This window comes from Rhamphochromis sp. 'chilingali' (genome assembly GCF_963969265.1).
Source record: "Rhamphochromis sp. 'chilingali' genome assembly, chromosome: 20".
Lineage (NCBI taxonomy): Eukaryota > Metazoa > Chordata > Actinopteri > Cichliformes > Cichlidae > Rhamphochromis > Rhamphochromis sp. 'chilingali'.
Window position 1 is genome coordinate 14371248 of NC_137947.1, and position 22591 is coordinate 14393838.

At 42.7% G+C, this 22591-nt stretch overlaps 1 protein-coding gene across 1 annotated transcript in view; it reads right to left on the reverse strand.

The window, feature by feature from the left end:
- Positions 1 to 4943: 4943 nt before the first annotated feature.
- hcrtr2 (hypocretin (orexin) receptor 2) overlaps positions 4944 to 22591 on the reverse strand; it is a 40310-nt gene continuing 22662 nt past the window's right edge. Inside the window, exons 2-7 of the mRNA XM_080869205.1 lie at positions 9720 to 9898; positions 7794 to 8037; positions 6180 to 6295; positions 5863 to 6083; positions 5584 to 5705; positions 4944 to 5314 (exon numbers count right to left, since the gene is read on the reverse strand). Of these exons, the coding sequence (XP_080725331.1) occupies positions 5145 to 5314; positions 5584 to 5705; positions 5863 to 6083; positions 6180 to 6295; positions 7794 to 8037; positions 9720 to 9898 (1052 nt within the window). The 3' untranslated portion in view covers positions 4944 to 5144. The remainder of the gene's footprint in view (positions 5315 to 5583; positions 5706 to 5862; positions 6084 to 6179; positions 6296 to 7793; positions 8038 to 9719; positions 9899 to 22591) is intronic.

Below are 22591 nucleotides of genomic sequence, written 5' to 3' on the forward strand. Positions count from 1 at the left end.
AAACCAAATACTTTTTTATTATTTAATATTTTAATGGCTTGAGGCTTCAACATTGCAACGTTGCTCAAGTTCTTGGGAGACCAATCCATGACTGAAGTGTTGCATTGTGTCTTTTCCTGCCAGGTATGATTTTACTGCTGTTGCCAGTCGACATGCCCTTACATACTGAAGATGATTTGAACCAAAGACCAAAACAAAGATACACTACACTGTCAAAATTAATCCCTTACCCATCCAAATAGCTGAATTCAGGTATTCCAATCACTTTAATGACGACAGGTGTATAAACTCAAACATCTGTGTCCCTTCTCCAAACATTTGTGAAAGAATGGGTCGCTCTGCAACAAGTGCAGCCCTGGAATTTCCTCGCTAAATATTCCACAGTCAGTGGAACCTTGTGGAAAGCCTTCCCAGAAGAGTTGAAGGTGTTTTATTACATTTTATTATATTTTATATGGATTTAGAATGGGCTGTCATTTAAGTTCACATGTGTGTGAAGGAAGGAGTGTGAATACTTTTAGGAATATGGCATAATTTCTTAGAGCTACCACTTCTTCTTTTATCCTCTGCTTTTGTTCTGCCTTCATCCTCAAATTTTTTAAGGACAAATTGCACACCATGCCAAATTTTAAGCTAATAGCATTTTGATCATTTCTTTGTTGGAGAAAAAAAAAACTATTTTATGGCTGTCAAACTGTGTCATTTTGCCATTTTTCATATATTCAACTAAAGGCAATGGGACAAACTATATAGTTTTTCAATAGACCAGTGACAAAGTACAATAATACAAGAAAAATGTAAAATATTTAAAAGAGTTTATTCAATAAGTTGTTCTGTTACGAATCAACACAACACTGCCTTAGGTACCAAAAAGCATATGTATATGTATACATGTGTTTACTGATAAACAAACAGTATTCACCCTCAGCTGTAAATAATGTTACAGCACAGTCATTTACAAGATGGATGGCTTTGCTAACAACTCCACCCAATTCGAAGTCAGCAACCTTCTCTTTTTAGCTCATTTCTGCTGCTCCCTAGTGGCTAGAAGTCAACAGTGATTAACTCTCGTAAAGCCTCCAATCAAGATGATTTATTTGTCAAGCAAAAAAAAAAAAAGTCAACAAATATTGATCAAAGGGTTGCACAATGAAGTATGAAACATTGGAAGGCAAAAAGGCTTAAAGTGCACTGGAAAAAGTTACAACATACATTATATTTTTTTTTTAAAAAGTGATGCAAAAAGACGAGACTTTAATTCGACAGCTTCATGTCTATTCAGAAGTTGTTAAAGCCAATTGTATGCACTGTTTTACCCTTAACAGCATTCAAGACCTGGGCTGAGAAGTGTTTTCTAAATACTTTATGTGGGGATGCAAACATTTCACATTTAGTTCAAAATGAAGAAATTCTTGTGAAAAACGTCCCACATGTGTCATTGTTGTGCCATAGTCGTGGTTTAAAGTCTATAAAATTTTAACATAATTAGTAAATCAAATCTATGCTCACAAACAATTTCCCCACATTAAACACATCAAGCTGAACTGAGCAATCAAACCTAGATTAATTACAATCATGCTGCCCTGGCAGGGATTGTTTTCCTCTCTGTTTCCTGTTATTGGTTTTATTTCTGTCATTCTTTCATATTATGCCTTTTTCCAGATTGCCTTTTTAGTTTCCACATCCTCCTTGTTTATTCATTTTTGTCCTTTGCATCCAAACTATAGCACTTTGACTCAAGGATTTTCTCTACTGCTGATTACACTGAAGATTAATATTTGCTTTGTGTTTCTGAATGGAAACGTTGTTGTGCTGTATGTTTGAGGATGTGGATTCTCTGAGTTTCCAGTGTGCTGCAGTGTACAGTTGTAAATATCTTTGCAAATACTTTTTAAAGAAATTTTCTGCTTTTATCTTCTTCCAGTAATGTGCAAGTAGCTAAAATGAATGGCTTCAGCCGCTTACTCATGTTCACTGGGTGAGGGGTTCTCAAGAAAGATGGAAGCTACTCTTGAAGGGACATCGGTTTAATCAGGGTGCTCTCTGCATAAAGAGTTGTGTGTATGTCTTTGTGTTCTGCACAACCATTACTCTGATCCACTTCACCCTAGGCAAATGCTGCGGTTTTAAGGAAGTCATATCTGATGCTGTTTGGATGAGAGGTCTGACAAAAAGTCAGCGCTGCTTGTGAACAGGGTTAACCATATGTGTATTTGTGTGTGTAGACTTCATTCACTGACATAAAATCAAACTCGCAAGCAACTAATAAAAATAGCCCTGCACATTAGCGTTAACATTTTGGAACACATACAAACAGTTGTGCACAGTTTAGGGAACCCTTTTTAAAAATGATGTGGGCATTAACTGTGCTTCTCAGGCTGACACACGGGGCAAGCTGCAGCAATTGTCTTTAAATGCTAGCTCATGCATATAAAATCATTTAAGATATCACCAAATACTATATGCCCGACTGACTGCTGTTCTAAACCAATGCTGTTGAACCACCACAGCAAAGTGTTGACAATCCAAATCAGCTGCTACGAATGACTGCAATTACTGAGTCAGGCTGCAAGTTGCTCATCTGAATGAAGCACGTTTGAAATGGGAAATTCACTGTTGTGGTTAGAAATGGGAGGAAGACTTCATACACGCGGTCTCTGCAGCAGCAAGTAATTTTTGGTGGGGAACATGAAAAAGCATGTTTGTAATTGCCTCATTTTCACCACTGAGATGCCCTTGATCAAAGCCTTTGACCTCCCAGATGCTCTATCAGAGATGCTCAAAGGCAACTTCTAAGTGTGTCATCAAGTACGAGTAGGCCAATCCTGCAAAAGAAACAATGAAGTATACGGAAGAAGACAAAAAACACTACGCATTGTAGCTGTCAGTACAATCATTTCTTATCAAGAAAAGGTCAAAACATTGATACCAAGAGTTCTGGAGTAGAAAAATATCCTGATGAATCAGAGATCAAGATTTGGATTGTTTTCTGATACTGATACATAAATCTATTACAACAAATATTTACTTACACTTTAAATAAAAAATTTAAAATTATTTTACAAAATACATTTTTCAGCGTATCAAATTCAAAATCGAATTCAAATCAAATTCAAATTTTATTCGTCACACACACAACCATGCACAGTATGACATGAGGTGAAATGTTTGTAAGCTGTGCAATGCAATGCCTGACCATTAAATGACAGTGGTTTTACAGTATTTACAGGTTATTACAAAATTTACAGATTTAACTTAGAAATTTACAGTAAAAATGTGCAAATAGCAGAAAGAGTTTATAAATTATAGGAAGTGTGCATGAAGAAAAACCAGAGTGCGTGTGGTGATGTGATGTGTGTGGGAGAGTCCAGTCCTACACCTGGTTCAGGGCCCGAATAGCCTGGGGGAAGAAGCTCCTCCTCATTCTCTCTGTTTTGGCCTTAAGGGAGCGGAAGCGCTTCCCAGACCTCAACAGTGAGAAGAGTCCATTGTTGGGATGGGAGAGGTCCATCATAATCTTCCTAGCTTTGGACTTGCACCGCTTGGTGTAGATGGACAGCAGGTCAGGGAGCTCTGACTGAATGATGCGTTCGGCCGAGCGCACCACTCTTTGCAGATCTCGTCTGTCCTGCTTGGTGCTGTTCCCAAACCAGGTGCAGATGTTTCCCGTCAGGACGCTCTCGATGGTGCAGGAGTAAAAGTTCTTGAGCACCTTCAGTGGCAGATGGAAGTCTCTAAGTCTTCTGAGGAAGAAGAGATGCTGACGGGCTTTCTTAACCAGGGTGTTGATGTGACAGGACCATGACAGGTCCTGAGTGATGTGGACACCCAGGTATCGGAAACTGTCCACTCTCTCCACTGGCGTGCCACTGATGATGAGGGGCTTGTAATTCCTCGCCTGCTTTGTAGTGAAGTCCACGATCAGCTCCTTAGTCTTGCTGACGTTTAGGAGGAGGTTATTCTCCTGGCACCAGGTCTCCAGGTTCCTAATCTCCTCCAGGTAGGCCGTCTCGATGTTGTCAGAGATCAGGCCCACAACAACAGTGTCGTCAGCAAACTTGACAATGTTGGTGGTGTCTGATGTGGCTACACAGTCATAAGTGTACAGTGAGTACAGCAGGGGGCTTAAAACACAGCCCTGAGATGCTCCAGTGCTGAGTGAGATGGAGGGGGAGACTTGTTTTCCCACCCTCACTGATTGGGGTCTGTCTGTGAGGAAGTTGAGGACCCACTGACGCAGTGATAGTTTTTTCATCTGTGCAAACAGTTTCAAGTCTTGCCATAATTCACTTTTTTCTGACCCAGTAATAACTTAAAACAGCAGATAATTAAGTAATAACAGATAATCAGCAAAATATGTGGGCAACACAGTTATTATTCATACATGCTTGCAGACTACTGCCACAAAAGAAAATGGAAAGCACATCCAGGACATGTTTCTTGTTTTTACATTTAGCATCAGTATAAAAAACAACCCACCATAGAGTCGCCTGTAAAAGTGACTGTGAGCAGCTCTTACCCACAGCCGAAAAATTCAACCACAATGATTATTTTGTAACGTATATTTTGCTGGAAAATGTCCGCTTTGCTGATGCTATCCAAACACAAACCTGGAGTGTTTCAAATGAAAGAAACAGGCTTCACATTGCGGTCCCGTTCATGCAGGGGTCACATTGAATATTCTGTACTTTGATGAATTGAGCTGGCTTCATTAACATACTCAGTGCACAGGAACATACATTTCTGGGCATTTACACTGAGGACTTGAGATGAACATGTGACCGACTGCACCTTTAAAGCTTCAAATCCCTTAAACCAGTTATATTAAAGGTGATGCTACTACTTAATTAGACGTAATTAGACAAACCAAAACAAAAATACATACAAAATTTACAGAAACTACACATGAAAGAGAGATATAAAACACTGAACATTACAAACCGTGTCTTTCATAATTAATCAACATTTTCTTGCATAACAGAAGAGAGAAAGTCTGTCCTTTTCAAATCAACCAAACAGAAAACATTAAATACAATTCTTTTCCCTTTAAATGTCATCCAAAAATAATGAGATCTGCACATTATCACATGTCTAACTTAAAGATCAACGTGTCCTTCAGGTGCCCCAGCTGGAATATAAGACGACTACACTATCTGATCTGATATGCGTGACACATTGTCCACATTGTGAACTTGAGTGGAGAGGGATTTTCGACTGTCTGTACGCGTTCTGGTCCTTATCCTCCTTGTTTCATTTTCATGCTGGCCACAACAATGACAAGAAAAGGCTGATTTGAACTCCTCGCGGAACTTCCCTTAAGAAAAAAACGACAACAAAATCTTTATAAAGTCCACCTTCTTTAAAAACCATCTACAAGCTTGCATTAAAAATAGCTTAAATTTTTTTGTAAAATCATTCTAAGAGCTTTTTTTTCATAAATGCATGAATTAAAAACTTGCTGCTTTCTCAGAATTAACTTCTGTTTTCAGGTTATTAGCAGATAAAGCTGTGAATTGTGTTGTTGTTGCCAGTTTGTTCACTAGAGGGCAGTAATGAATCCTTAGAGGAGAGTTCAAAACTTACCACTTAGGAAATTGTAGATGATTGGATTTGCAGCACTGTTGGCATATATGAGCCAGTGTGAGAAAGTAAACCACGCATACACTGTCTCTCTGTCGTTTGTCTTCTTAAATGTCCCAAAGACTCTGGAGGTAAAAAAATGATATCATTTTATTCATTCTTTTCTTTTTGCATGCATTTTAATCACAAACCTGTCAGGGGGAAAAACTATACAAAATATGGCTTATAGTAAGCTCTACTGTAGATCCGGGATGCAGCAGAGCTTCCTTGAGAGATTATTACCTTTTCATGACATTGAGCACACTGATTGGCAGGTAGCACAGGGCGAAAACAAAGAGCACCACCATCAGCATGCGAGCTGTCTTCCTCCGGGCTCTGACTTGTTTGATCTCAGCACAAACCGTGCTGGTTCTAACCCTCACCGACTCCCCCGGTCCTGGAGTTGGAGCTGAGCATTTGATAGACTTCCACTTCCTCTGCAGCACTGATGTGCTTCCAGGAATCTGTTGAATGAATACATTAAAGTGGATACACGCGCACATCAGACCCTGGAAGCCCATTGGGAAATTTATATTTATAGCAAATGGCAGAATACGCACCTGTTGACACCACAGCTTGTGACAAATCTGAATGTATGCCAAGACCATGAGACACAGTGGTGCGAAGTATGTGACAATGAAGAAACAGGTGTGGTACACCTTTGGGTAGATCTCAGCTGTTGAAGGATTTAAAAGGAAACACTTAACAATATTGTAGAGAAAACATGAGTAGTTACTTAGTAGTTAAAGACTAAAAAGCAGATAATGATGAGCGTCTAGAGAACAAACACGTCCACTGACCACTTTTTCATAAGCGGCTTATTATTAACTGAACCTTCTGCTGAGTGGCACAAACTAATGACTTAATGATTGAGAGCGGGTAAAGTTTAATGCTTTTTTTATATACTACATGTTCTGCAACACTACTCATAAAATTCCAAATTCAGGAGATTCCACAAATATAGTCAGTTTCCCCTTTAAGTTTCCCCCAGTTTACCATGTGGCTGGTATTTTTGTTTCCTGAAAAGCCTGACAACTTTCACCTTGGGGCCATTTGCCAGTGCAGACATCCAGCAAACATCCACTTTTTTGCCAAGCAGACCTGCCTCTTAGTCAGCCAAATAGCTGCTTTCAAAACAAGAATCTTCAGCGTCCAAACCCAAAGGTGGCACAATAAGTAAGGGGTTCAACTTCTTGCTCATAATTATTCTTCTGTTGACAGAGCACTGTGAATTCATGCCACAATATCAGACAACCTGAACTGTGGTGCATACCACTGTGTCATCCTGCCATCTTGCATCAGCACACGGAAGAATTCCTCAGTCATATTTATCATTTTATCTTGTTTTTTAACTACTTTGATAACTTTTTAGAATGAAAATGAAGTTGAGGGGTTGCCGTGTCGACATGCTACAGGAAATCAAGTTTTGCACAAACGTTTCAAGAAAAAACAGCATCTGTGAAAGGTTGTTGGAGTGCTGCTGAAGGCGACGAAATTAGAGGTGAGTTAGGCCAAATGCAAATTTGATAAGGCTGTTGATTGTTTTCATGGGCGGAGTCTCTGAACTTTGTGTTCCGTCCTTGTATAGTTCTTCGATCAGAGTCATTCATGAGATACTGACTGACTGCCATTTAAATATCTAGTCATTACTGATTCATTTACCTCTCATCAACTTCTGACATTTTTGTTTACTTTATGTAACAAAAAACACAATTTTCCTCTTATTACTGCTCTGCCTGTCAGTCTTGCACTGCACACTTTCAATGATGACTGCAAGCTTATTAAAGAAAGCAATCTACGTTTCAAAGGTAGTCATTAAAGGTACCCATCATTACTGTAATATAATGAATGTGAGTAGATGGAAAGCTTCCTCTCTTTGTAAGGTTTTCCTCTTTTGACTTCTTCAATCACAGAGGCACCCTGAGCGACTTCATCTGAGCAAAGCAAAATCCACCCATCCCGCTTAGGTGCTCACGCTTTATGGATAAAAAGTGGTATGACACGTGATCAACCCATCTATACGGGGGGTGGAAAAGCCCAATAAATGTCACTGCAGTTGTTGTTTAAGTAATTTAGTGAGTCATTCAGTTAAAGTTGAAACTGTGCTTCTAGCAGCGAGGGAGACATATATTTTCATAATGCGTTCATTTAGTTTGTGAACTGTGAAAACTAACCTCCCCAGTGCTCATCACACACCGTGAACAGACTGGTCTTATTTGTGAGTTCAGGCAGCAGGCTGCTACACTCCATCACGATGGCCTGGGGGATCATGATGATACACGACACAACCCAGATGACAACAATACTCTTGCGCGCCCTCTTGGCTGTGCTCTTGAACAACAGTGGGTGACAGATCGCATACCAACGGTCCTGGGCGATGCAGCTCAGCGTTAGGACTGATACAGAAACAGAGATGGTCTGCGAAGAATGAAATAAAACTTTTAACTAGATACACAAAGATGTTCACCATTTAATATTGATACAGTTTGCAGTTGTTACAGAAAATACTAAATGCTCATGAGGAAAATAATTTCAGAACATACATTTGTAGACTTGAATCATAGATTGGCAAACACTGATGCATGGGACACCTCCTATGCTGGAGATGCTCTTATCTCTGTGTTGCAGATGAGTCTGTTCACTTCAGAGCAGCGGCACAAATTCCACGTGCAGGTTTAAAAGCAGTGGGTGGTCAATTTTTCTTGGAAATAAAAGGCGGAGATTCCTTGTTTTTGTAAAGGGTTAGCTTATGATGCCAGGCACATTAAAATAAATCTCGCTGCCTAATTTAAAATGTTCATTTAAACGATCTTAAAAAAAGAAAGGAAAGATTGCACCTTAGGCAGAGCAGGGCACATCCTCATTGCCCTTCAACTGACAGAAAGTCAATTGTTCATTGAGTTTGGATGTTTTTGAGTTTGGATGCATCCTGGATGGTTACAGGTTAAGTATGCTGAATATGAAACATATGTAAACACTGAAACCAGTGAGAGAAACCTTGAGGGAAGTGAATCATTGTTTGCAAGACAACAGGAACCGTCTGTGACATTTAAATGCTTTGAAATGTATATTTTAAAAAGACGTTCCCACACACACAAAACAACCTGCTGCATTTAGGCCAAAACAGCATTTCCACCACACTGCTCATTGTAAATTGCAATGATCATTTTTCACTTGCTTGCACATTACACTGTGGAATCATGGATGGGTTTAATCCGGACACCAGCTGCAAGCTGAAATATGGACCCCCTTTTTAAAATATTATACAATGTACTGCATTTGGCTTCTGTTGCACCCTGCTGTGAACCTATTCAAGGTATTATAGACCACCAGCATACAATGTAGAACAGTAGAATAGGAATCATACCAAAATGTTACATAAAATGAATCACCAAAGGGGAATTAGAGTTGATGCTCCTGGATTTAAAAAGAAAGCAGCGGGAGATGGCCCTCAAGCAAATACTGCAGCGCCAGTTTATGATACAAAGCTCAACAGTAAACGGGGTGAATGTCACTATGAAAACCTTCAAAGAGATTGCTAATTAAAAGCCATGAGGTGCAGCATGTTTGCTAAACTAGCTCCTGACACACAAGAATTCACATTATGTTAGAATTTCTTTGCTTTACAGCTGCATCCCTGCAGAACATATAGTCAAAGCCGTGCCACCATAAGGCTAGAATTGACTTTGCTGTGCATAAACAATATAATATAACACAGTCTGTTAAGAGTATGAGACATATAATCTGTGCAGAGTAGTTTGGGACTTTGGTACATGCTCTCGATACATATCATTGTGATCAACAATATTAAATAAGATTGTCTTTTTTGCATACATATTGCCAGAGTGGTGCTAAAGCAGTGTTGCCTGAGGCATTAAATCACTTTAGAGTAACATCAAAGGTCTCACTCAGTGCACATCCTGGGGGATATGAAAAAGAGTTTTTTTTTTTTTTACCCTCATGAATACCATGAAGAAAAATGGTAGAATAATAGAAATATGGGTCTTGGCTTGCATCCACAGACCTTGTGAATTGTTTCTGAAAAGGTCAAAGATTCCAATATCCTGTTTGAAAAGCAGATGTCAGGGTTCAAGGCTTACCTGCAGATAAGGGACAATTTTGCACAGAGTGTTTCCAAAGAACCACGTCTCTGTGATGTCCACCACAAGACTCGCAGGCAGGCAGATGATGGTGACCAGCACATCAGCCAGGGAAAGATTCACTATGAAATAGTTTGTCACGGTGCGCATGTGACGGTTCTTCCATACTGCAAAACAAACTGAAAGTGATGCACAATCAAGGGTTGTCCAAAGAAAGGCAAACATTTATCACATCAGTGCATGTGAAATCTATTTGAGCCACCAGTGTCTTGATACTTTGTGTATGCTATCATACACAGAGTCTGAACTAAAATTTAACTGCAGCATTGTTTCATTTGACTAAATCAGGAAATAATTATAAAACTTTCAGACATTAAAAGACAAAAAAAGCTCATGTACAGTATTGTGCAAAAATCTTGAGACTCCTGTTTACTTGAGCCTTTCTTAAAATTTTGCCAGGAAAACAGCTGCAGTGATTTATTTAGTCATGTACAAAACATACATGGAATTACAGAATTCAAGGCAAAACACAGTTTGTACAATTCTAACAAGCTTTAAAGTGAATATTTGGTCACCTTTATCCTTTTACATGGATGTAGACACTCATTGTTGTGCCTCTCTCCTGACCTCCTCCGTACATGTTGACAACAATTTCAGTTAAAAAAATTCAGGTTTGGATTACTCCGTAAGACCTGTTGCCACTGACTTTCAATTTAGTTCTTACGTAAAATGGCATAGCAAAGCCTTTTCTCCCTGTTTCTCCCTCTTAATCTCCGTGGAGATTGAGATGATGGACTCATATACGTACCTGGGTGTTCAACTGACTAATAAATTGGACCGGACTAACAAGAGAAATGCAATCTTGGAAAGGACAGAGCAGGCAGTATCTGCTACAGAGACTTAGGTCTTTTGGATTGCAAGAAGAGTTCCTGAACTCCTCCTATGACTCAGTGGTAGAATCTGACATCTTTTTTGTGTGTGTATGGTCTGCTGGGGCAGCAGTATGTCTTCTGGGGATAATAAAAACTGAACAGGCTGTTCAAGAAGACCAGCTCTGTTTTGGGACACCCTCCTGACCAGATGGAAGTATGGTGGTTAAACTGTCATCCCTTCTAGAGAACACATCCAATCTCATGCAGGTCGCTCTGACAGCACTGAGCATCTCCTTCAGTGACAGGTTGCTGCACCCACGGCGTGCCAAGCTGTTTTTCCTTCCATCTGCTGTCAGAGTCAACAGCAGTAAATGTATGACAGCAGTAATTGTACACATATGAACACACACATGCACACTCTGTGGTCTGTACATATTTCAAAGTTCAACACTCAATGCCTGCTATGCCACTATGAAGTATCCTGGTTTGCTGCTAGGCATCTAATCTTCTTCCACCTTATATTGTTTACATTTTCTTTTATTGCTTCCGTATAGCATTATCAGTTGTGCTGCATCTATTTATTTCTGCCACGTCCAATTTGCTTTTTTAATAATGTGAATTTTCCTACCTGTTGGACTAATAAAGGGTATTTTATCTCATTTATCTTATCTTAAAAATGGCTTCTTGTCTCCCTGAGTCACAAAGTGAAGGTCTACAGTCTTTGACTACACATGTTTATTCCGTATGCAAAGCACCAATTTAAAACACTATAGAACACTTTTTCTTGCTTGTTACCCTGAAAACACTTCACTTCTTGAAAGCTCTTGTTTGAAGAACTCTGAAAGTTCAAGTTCATTATTTAGCATGTTAGCACTCCTCTTTCTGTCATACCCATTGCACAAAAAGTAAACAGTAAGTGACACGTAGAATGTGCCCAAGTGGAGTGAATAACCAAAACCAAAAACGTAGCCAAATTAGACTTCAGTAAACAGTAGAAGGGCCAGATGTATCCATTGGGTCCTGTTTCATGTCTTTACTGGATTTCTTCATATTTATTAAGGACACGACTTTCAGATACTGCTCATCTGCTGTAGATATTATTTTAGGTTTGCTATTTCTTCTTTTGTTCTATTTGGGAATCACCATGTTGGTGCAAAAACGCTATTCTCTCTTATCTCTGGGATTTTTCATAGACCCCACTTAATAGAGTTGCAGTAGGCACGTTTTTTCATGCTTGAATGACTCAATTGTTTGGTTTTTTTGGCTTAACAACCAAAAAAAAAAAAAAATTCCTCTAATAACGGCCATGTAGAGGCTAAACCTACATTTGAAGCCACTGAGGTGTTCGTTGGTGACGCGATGCCAATGTTATGCATGAAACTTCAGTCCAGTAACTCCAGCCGTATACTTATTTTGTCTTGTCCCATCTTTAATGCACTTCCATCAGTAGTTGTTGAACAGTTCTCTTTATCCAACGTCATTTATCACAACAACGCAGCGGTCACAAACTGTTTGCTTCTTTCGACCAACAACACCTGGCGCTAATTACATGTTTCTACAAAAGGTGACCCCTGGTGGCACACATGAGGTAACAACACAAAAAATGACTCCTACAGGTCAGGTTCAAGGACTGGACTGAAAATCAGTGAAAAGCGGTCCAAATGAGAAAAAAAAAGTCTAAAGAGCTGTCCTGTAAGAAACTAAAAAATTAAAAGAAAGTACCTTTGAAAGTAAAATATAAAGAAATGTGGGGTGGTTCAAGATATTTGCACAGTACTGTGGGTTCAAACATTGCCTTTTTTGTTTTCTTCATGCACAGCTGAAATCAGTGGTGTCACATGTCAAAGTAATAAAATTCATTCTCTCTTCTTTTCATGCCACATTAGTGCATAGTCACAGTATATTCTGTGTATCTGGGAGGCAGCTGTTGCTTCTGAAATAGCTTTTAGTATTGTGCAGGGAAATTATAACCTAGAAAATGAAAAGATTTGGAAGGTTGGTAGAGAAAAAAATAATATCTCTGAAGTGGAAGAAATGCATTTTTTGTCACAAAATATATTTTTCCAGAAGGAAAGAAAACAAACAAAAACAAATTAGACAGCACTCCCAAAAGTAACAGTTTGAATCAGGGAATGCAAAGCACACATTTGCCAAAGGTTGTCTTACTCCTTTAATGATTCAAGGTGAGAGGCTTTCAAATGCAAATGAAGCTTTAATGTACACTTTTTTTAAACTTTAAAAGTCATTTCCCAAATGGATTGTGATTTATTCGACAACACGGTGACTGACAAATACGCAAAAAAACTCCCGCTGTAGCTTTGCCTTCCCTCATTTCATGTGCTGCCGTTCCAACATTTTGTTTCTAGCGAGGATAAGAATTATAGGTTAGATGGTATTGCCGCAGAGAACTGATTCACTCCAAGAAGAGCTCCTGGAAAAAGGCTGACAAGAAAATGCAACACTGCACAACTAAAAACAATAGAGCGGAAAATTACCTCACAGACAGAGACCAGGGTGGACGTCAGGTACAATCTACTATCTTTTAGTGACAGTATGTATCAGATTTATACCCCTACATGTTTCATAATATACACCAATGGGCCAAGACATTATATCCACTCACGGATAAAAGGGATGATGCTAAGATTTGGGATTTACGTGGACCAACTTTTGGAAAGACCACATGATGAAGGTTTTGATGACTGGCTTGGATCATTTCCAAATCACAGAGGTTTGCAGGGGTTTTCTGGTCAGCAACAGTGACTGCTGACCAACAACAAGGTGTTGGTGGATCTGCTAGATAAAAAATATGTTCAGAGGAACCTCCGTCTCACAACTTGAAGGACTTAAATGATCTGTTGCTAACATCTTGTTGCCAGATAGCATAGGGCAACTTCAGAGGGATGGCACACTGGCCTTTTTCACAGCAGACATTTTCAGTTGTCATAGCAGGAAAAGCACAGGTGCTGGTGTTAGTGATAACACATGACAAGCAAAATGTAGCAAACCGCTGAATTTACTTAATATGCATATGCTTTTTTCCGCTCTGACATGAAGATGTTACAGAAGCTTGTAATTTTGCATCAGAATGACCCTACAGGAGATGAGCAAAGTCTTCACTAGGCTTGGATTCACTTTAGAATGAATAAGAAACAGAAATTCCTCTTAGTACACTTTTCCATTAGCTCACACAAGTAAACATACCATAAATAATGAAAAAGAAAAAAGTTTTCCCCTCCTTAACAGCTGGAAACTTCCAATCAAAATCTCAATGCATACCCATGCAGATCAGACTGCAGCTTTCTGGCTCTTCAGTTTGCTCCTCAATCCATTCAGTACCCTGTAGCTTCAATTATGACTGCGGTAAGATATGTGTATAAAGAGGGCTCATATATTTACTTTTGCCTCAGGCCTGTAAATGTGCTGTGATGGTGCAGACCTGGGGTGGATTATATAAGGAGGATAAAAGGTCTAGACTGTAACTGAACTACACACAACATCAAAGAGAAGATACAGTCAACTTAAATTATCTTCTTGTGCATATCTGATCAGTGCTTTGAATATGAAAAGTTGCTACAATGCTGTGAATAAATCAGAGGATCTAGAATAGAGTAATACTGACGTCAACACACGCGTTTGGTTTGACTGAATTAGTGTTTGATCTTTTTGCAGTGAAACACGCTGTTCAAATATAAACTAATATTCTCCTCCTTGCCCTTTGTTCTATTGTATGTTAACATGCAGTGTGAGCTACTGTTGGAGCATTCATAGCTTTTCTGCTGAGGGAAAGTTGTCTGTACGCTGCTTTTCTTTCTAATGCCTGCATCACTGACGACCATTGCATCACTGCAAAAAGTTAGACATTCAAACCAGAGAGAGGCCTTTCTCTGCGGAGTCTGCATGTTCTCCACGTGCCAACAGGAGATTCCTGTAGGAACTCTGGTTGCTCTCACTGTCAAAATCATGATAGGTAAATTCTCCTTCAAGCTCCTAGCCTGTTTGGCGCCCTGGGCGAACACTCCCTCTTCACACAACCCGATTCAAATCATGAATACATAATGGACTTGGATTTAAAACATTATAAATGAAATGTGCTCTATTTGGAAGGAGCAGCCCCCCCCCTCGACGGCTCGTGTATGAGACTTTAAATCATCAAACTGTAAATTTTAAATTGTTATTGATCCCTTTACCCCGAGTCCTAAAGTGTATATTTATTTTCTTACTCTTCTTATATATATTGTTTGTTTACTTGCACTGCTATAACTGGAGCTTTGTCGTCTCGTCTCTATATATACTGGACTGTATGTAGCGGAGATAGGGTTGCCAACCGTCCCTTAAAATACGGAATCGTCCCGTATTTCGAAACAAAAGTACACGTCCCGTATTGAGCTAATAAGGGACGCACTTTGTCCCGTAATACAGTGAGAATCAAAAGTAGTCTATAAATGTTTATGGAATTAACACTTTGTTTGAAAACATAATTCCCAGCCCCTCTCCTGCTTTGTGACCAATGAGCTGACAGCACACTTATGACAATTCGAGTATGACAATTCAGATTACCGCTCATCTCATTGGTCGAGGAAAGGTCGCTTGCGGAGAAAATACCGGAAGACAACAGATGACCACAACAAGAAGCATGGTCAACAGGGGAACAAACGCCGACTCTGCGGTGCAAGTCTCGGATGACAGTACACCTAAAGCTGGGCAGACACTGTGCGATTTTTTTCAGTCACGTTATTCAGCTCCTGCTCAAACTGCACGATTGACTCGCAGGGATTAGAAGTTTGCAGGTCACGATGCAGGTCTCACACTATACGGCCCGATGCTCTGATGCGACCTGAGTGCTCACACTGTGCCAACATAACATGAAGGTTATAACAGAACATCTGTCGCTCGCTCTCTCTGTCTTTCACTCACACAGACACACCACTACCATCAACTTTGCTAAATTGCTAATGAAAAACATTGATCAGGCAGCTGTGATTGAGCAGCAGTGTAAATCCAACTATTTTCACGGTTGTTGTGGTTGTGATAATTTTGTGATGCCACATCGAAAAGGCTCGGATGAGCTTTCCAAAGTTCTACAAGTTGTGCCTCCATCGCTTGTGTCCAGATCACACGCTGCACAGCCGTGCTGCGCCGTCTTTTTCACCAACGTTTACGTTTGCGCGTGAGCAGTGTGAGCGCCTGTGGTGACACCCTCACGAGCGATTGATGATCGGGAGCTGGTCGTGAGGTGTTAATCACTTCTCGTTACCCCACGTATACTACACGACGCACGATGAAGGCCAAAATCGGTCCGATCACTCAAAAATCGGCTCAAAATGGGCCAAAAATCGCACAGTGTGAGCCCAGCATTAGAGCAGCAATGTTTGTTCCCCTCAGAGAAAGGGAAGAATGGGAAAAGGAAAACACCTGGCTGGAAAACGTTAATATGGGCATGTGCAGTGAATATCAGCGCTATGTGGCCAGAAGTGTGATAATATAATTTATTTTGTGTAATAAACAACTGCAAGGATAGATGATTACAACAAATTGATGACTAATACATAAAAGTAATACATAGATGAATAATGATGATGAGTTATGATGCGTAATCATGGGAACAAGCGGGTTTACAAACAGGAGCAGCTGATTAGCATTAGAAAAGCTGAAATAATACCTCAGCTGAAGCCAATTGTACTAAATGCACTAAATGTGCACTGTTACAAGAATATTTTTCTTTCTATTGTTTTCTATTATTTTAAGTTAAGCAGGACAGAGTGCTTTTAAAGAAAGATTTACTTATATTCTCAAAAGTTAAGCATGACAGGCTTCTGTTTAAGAAAGAGACCTGTTTTACTGTGTTAATGTTGTCATTTTGAGCTAAAAATAAATGGCTAAATGATCATTTGTTTCACATGTGTTCATATCACAAAGAATAGAATATGCATCTACTTAAATCAACTTCAAGTCAAATGGTTAAAAAAATAATTTCACACACAAAAAAAGAGCTAGAAAATTCACCACACTGGGAAGGGTGAAGACAACTGGGTCGCCCGGCCCTGGCCACGAGGTGTCCCTTATTTATTTTTCAGGGAGTTGGCAACCCTAAGCGGAGATGACAACAAAGTTTACTTTGACTTCGGCAGCAAGCGGGCGCACCGAGGGCTTCGTGTATAGAATTTCGAAAAAACATCGGTGCAAATTATAAGTCTGTATCATAATGTCTGGTGTTTTCGTGTTTGTTGGTTTGTTTTTATTTTGTTTTACTTTGATGGTTATTGTCAGGGTCCCTGTGCCTACCCGGTCGGCTCAGTACGGCTACATATGTTTTGTATTCCTTTTTTTATTTTTTTCCTGCTCTCTCCTTTCCCCTCTTTCCCTCCTCCCTCTGCCTGGGCGGAGCTTACCTGCGGGCTCCTGCCCTTGGCCCACGCACCTGTGGCTCATCACGAGTGATCCAGCTCCTTTATAAGACGGCAGCCCTGTGTTTCTCGTCGCTGGACCGTTGCCGACCCTCGTCAGTGTAATCCCAGCTCAATGACTTCAGAAGTGTTTCATAGCGATTTACCTAACTACCCATTCGTGTCTCTGTGTACAGATTCCCTGGACCTACCCCTGTGTTACCCGAGTGAGTGGAGTGTGAGGAGGAGTGGACGGAGAGTGTGCGTGTCTTTCCCGTTCGTGTGTGGACCCCCGGAGCCCGGCTTTCCCCTCACTTTTGTAAATAATCACCTGGTGCATCATAATAAAGACTCTTGTGCTTTCAAGACCTAGAGCCTGCGCGTGAGTCCGTTCAGTCCCGTTGTGACAGTTATGATGGTTATCAAACGTTGCTCTGGCCGGTCAGAAAATCCCCCGCCGCCCCGCCCTCTCCTCTCTGCGCCGCAAGCAGCAGGCGCACCTGCAAACGAAGGGCGCCCTTACTCCCAGCAAATGGGCGATAGAAAACACTACAGGCACTGTGTAAAACTGAAACAATACACTAAAGCTACTTTCAGCTGGCTCTTATTCATGAGGGGTTGCCACAGCGGGTAGCTCCGCATGTTTGATATGGGAGATTTTCTACACTGGCTGTCCTTCCTGACAAAACACACCTCCGGGGTATTTGTGTCTCCTCCTGAGATCGTTCTAGCGATTTTTCGCTTGTTAGGCAAATACGCAAACTACTTTACTTGCATTAAAGCTGCAATGCTGGGGATGAATTTATCTTCAATAATATGGAAAACAGAAGTATTAACATCCAATTTATATTTTCTTTAGCTTTATACTTTATATACCATGAACAGATTCAAGAAAGAGCCACACAGATCTTTAGAAGAAATGACCTCCTGTGACAGAAAACAGCAAGATTTTGCCTGTCCATATTCAATTAGTCTCTTACACATGTGCTATTCATTGATCAGTTAAATTATAAAAAAAAAAAAAAAAAAAAGCGAAACCCTATAAGGCCAGCGCTACAAGCATATAGTAATTTGATTAGCAACGTGCAGGGACAAGAGATGAAAGGAGAGCACATCTCTTCCACAAACAGCAGGAAATGAAGGAATCTTTGTAGTCATCTTTGTTCATCTGGTTGTTGACCTCTTTAATCAAATCCGTTTAAGTGTGGATTTCTTTCTCTGTCATTTTTCAGATACCGTCTGAAAGAAAATACAGTCTCAAAGTCATGTCATTTCGGATCAAATGCAAGCAAATCACAACAAAATTTAGGGAAGCTGCATAAAAGTCCATATCACGTGTCAGTCTATGTCAGGCAAAGTCACTTTGAATTGGCAGCGCCTGATATAAAAGCTTCAGTTAGATAAAAAAAAAAAAAAAAAAAACAGATTCAAACTTATCTGTATCTGGGTCTCTGTCTAATTTATATCTAATTAAAATCCATCTAGGTGCGGTGCACAGCAAACAATTTCATGCTCTTAAGCAAAGAAATTTATACTTACAATATGTTCTTCTACAAATGTTCACAGTGTAAACAAACTCAAAAGAGAGTGAAAAGCAGCCCTGATTACAGGCTCCATATTCTGAGAAATGATTTCTCCGATATTAAGGAAAAACATATGTCTGCTTATGTGTTGCTTTATTTTCATACATCTTTCCATTTTTATTCCCTCTTGTTCAGCCACACAAGGATTTGAATTGGGCTCATCAGGGAGACAGTGTCATGGTCCCTGTGCCTCACCGCTGATTCTGTATTAGGCAACATGTTTTCTCTCTCTCTCTCTCTCCTGCCGGGGCGATGCTCATTATGGGCTCCCGCACCTGGCCCACGCACCTGCTGCCGATCGGGATAATCACAAGGCCAATTTAAGACAGCAGCACTGTGTCACTCGTCGCTGGATCGTTGAGTTATCAGCGTCAGTAGATTGTAAATAAGGATCTGTGAGTTCGTTCCGTCTGTTCGCCTCTAACTATAATCTCTGTGTACAGATCTATCCCGGACCTTTCCCTGCCTGCCTGTCATCCCGTGGACGAGTGAGTGGATGGTGTTTCCCCAGTGTGGGGAGTGAAGAGAGAGAGCCTTTGGAGGACGTCAGATTCCCGTCTTTTCCCTCACATACCCCGGAACCCTGGACCCCCCTCCCCTCCCTCCAGCACTTTGTAAATAGCATCACCTGGTGTCGTTGTGTAAATAAAATCTGTAAATCCTGTAAGGAGTCCCGGTCTGCGCTTGAGTCCGTTAACTGAAACCTGACAGAACGATCCAGCCATCATGGACTCAGCAGGTCGGGACCCAGCCGCTCAGGACCCTGTCGCTCAGGCACTCATCGCTCAGGGAGCTGCTCTGGCTCGACATGAGCAAATGCTCGAGCGGCTCCACCACGAAATGGCGGCGCTTACGCAGGCGGTCGCTCGCTTAACACCTCTGGAGAGTGATCCCCGGCCGGCGGCTCCCGCCCCCCAGGAGCCTGCGCCTGCCGCTGCGAGCGCACCTCCGGCACCTCTGCCACCCTCGGACGGACCCCTGCCCACGCCGGAACCTTTTACGGGTGAGTCGGACAAGTGTGCTGGTTTTCTGGCTCAATGTACTCTTGTGTTCCGTGAGCAGCGGCGCTTCCATAACAACGACAGTGCCAAAATAACCTTTTTTGTCCAGTTGCTGCGGGACCGGGCTTTAAAGTGGGCTCAGGTCGTGCTTAGCTCGGATCCCGGGATTGCCTATGCTGATTTCCTGTCTAAATTCCAGACTGTGTTCAATAAAGGCTCAGGCGCTGAAGTCGCCGCGCTTCGTCTGCTGAACTACAAACAAGGGAAGCGGAGCATGTCTGACTATTCTATTGATTTTTGGATTTTGGCTGAAGAGACAGGCTGGGGCCCGGAGGCCTTACGGAGTGCACTGCTCAATAATGTTCGTGAAGAGGTGAAAGATGAACTCATTATGCGAGATCTCCCCCACTCTCTTACCGAGTTAATGGCTTTATGTATTAAGGTGGATGACCGGCTGCGAGCTCGTCGTCTGCCGCGGCACTACAATTCCCAGGAAGCCACGGGGCAGTGGAGGGCTGGCTCCACCTCGGAGCCCAGCTCTTCCCGGCAGGCAGAGAGCGCAGACGGAGGAGAGCAACCCATGCAGATTGGAGGCTCGCATCTCTCCGCCGCGGAACGCCAGCGCCGTATCTCTGCCGGTGAGTGCCTCTATTGCGGCCACAAGGGACATGTGGTCGCCTCTTGCCCATCTCGAGCAAAAGGTCGCGCCCACCAGTGACGGTAGGAGTGCTGGTGGGCGGTCTCAGCCAAGACAAATCTCCTCCACGGTTAATGCTGTCTGCCCAGCTCACGGTCAACACCAAAGGTCATGTTCTCTCCGTTTTGATAGATTCAGGGGCGGAACAGAATTTTATTGACTCTGAGTTAGCAGACCGCCTTCAGCTAGGGCAGGAACCTCTTCCCCCACACTTTGCATGTCACTGCTTTGTCCGGCCAGCGCCTACCTGACATTACTCACGTCACTGAGCCCGTTATTCTTACTCTGTCTGGCAACCATACTGAGGAAATATGTTTTTTTTGTGTTTAAGGCCACTCGGACGCCGCTCGTTCTCGGGCACCCCTGGCTTCGTCAACACAACCCGTGCATTAATTGGCTTACGGGACGCATTACGGGGTGGGGAGAGGAATGCCATATGACCTGCCTTAAATCCGCCTCACCGCCTCACACACCAGCCTCCCTCGCCAAGTCGACCGCGCCCTCCGATTTGTCCGGAGTGCCCCCTGTTTATCATGATCTCGCCGAAGTGTTTCGCAAGGACCGGGCCCAGTCGTTGCCTCCTCACCGACCGTACGATTGTGCTATCGACTTCCTCCCTGGCGCGCCATTGCCTACTAGCCGTCTCTACAGCATCTCTCTACCGGAGCGAGAGGCTATGGAGTCATACATCTCAGAGTCCCTCGCCGCCGGCTTGATCCGCGCATCCTCATCGCCCGTAGCAGCAGGGTTTTTCTTCGTCGAGAAAAAAGACAAGTCTCTCCGCCCGTGCATCGACTACCGTGGATTAAATAACATAACCATCAAAAACAAATATCCACTCCCACTTCTGACCTCTGCTTTTGAGCTGCTCCAGGGGGCGACAGTTTTCAGCAAATTGGACTTGAGGAGCGCATATCACTTAGTTCGGATCCGAGAGGGCGACGAGTGGAAGACCGCCTTCAATACTCACCTTGGACACTTTGAATACTTGGTTATGCCGTTCGGCCTCTCTAATGCTCCTGCAGTTTTTCAAGCACTCGTTAATGATGTTTTGAGGGATTTCATCAACAGGTTCGTCTTCGTCTACCTCGACGACATCCTGATCTTCTCCAAATCACTGTCAGAGCATGAGACCCACGTCAGACAGGTCCTGCAACGCCTGCTGGAAAATCGGTTGTTCGTAAAAGGTGAGAAATGTGTCTTCCACGTGTCCACAGTTGCCTTCTTAGGCTACGTCATCGAGCAGGGAGACCTACGTCCTGACCCAGCTAAGGTGAAAGCCGTGGTGGAGTGGCCTGAACCCCCCAACCGACGGCAGCTGCAGCGGTTCCTCGGCTTCGCTAACTTCTATAGGAGGTTCATCCGGGACTATAGCAAGGTAGCTCTGCCTTTAACACAATTGACCTCTCCCAAGGTTCCTTTTCAGTGGAACGATGCTGCCCAATCAGCCTTCCTGGAGCTGAAAGAGCGATTCGCCTCAGCACCCATTCTGGTCCAGCCCGACCTAACCCTGCAGTTTGTGGTGGAGGTGGACGCATCCGACACGGGAGTAGGAGCGGTCCTCTCGCAACAGAGGGATGGTAAGCTCCACCCGTGTGCCTTTTTCTCCCGTCGTCTCACCCCCGCAGAACGCAACTACGACATTGGCGATCGGGAACTTCTTGCCATCAAGCTCGCCTTGGAGGAGTGGAGGCACTGGCTGGAGGGCACTGCCCAACCGTTCATCGTTTGGACAGACCATAGGAATCTGGCATATCTGCAAACCGCAAAGAGGCTTAACGCCAGACAAGCAAGGTGGGCTCTGTTTTTTACGCGGTTCCACTTTTCAATCACTTACAGGCCAGGATCCCGCAACGTCAAGCCGGACGCCCTGTCTCGACAGTTCTCCACCTCCGAAGACCCGGCGGACCCTGCTCCCATCCTCCCGGCCACCTGTGTGGTGGGGGCTGTCTCCTGGGAGATCGAGTCGGCCATTCGCGAGGCTCAGAGAGCCGAACCGGATCCAGGAGGCGGCCCTGCGGGGCGCCTGTTCGTTCCCCAACCTGTCAGGTCTCAGGTATTACAGTGGGCACACACAGCCCGTTTCTCCTGTCACCCAGGAATACACCGCACAATTACTTTCCTGCAGCGCTACTTTTGGTGGCCCACCCTGAGCCGGGACGCCAAAGAATACGTCTCCGCGTGTACAACCTGCGCTCGAAACAAGACCCCAAACCAGCCACCCTCGGGTCCGCTTCATCCCTTACCCACGCCTACCAGACCATGGTCCCATGTTTCTCTGGATTTTGTGACCGGCCTCCCGCCATCTGCAGGTAATACGGTCATACTCACGA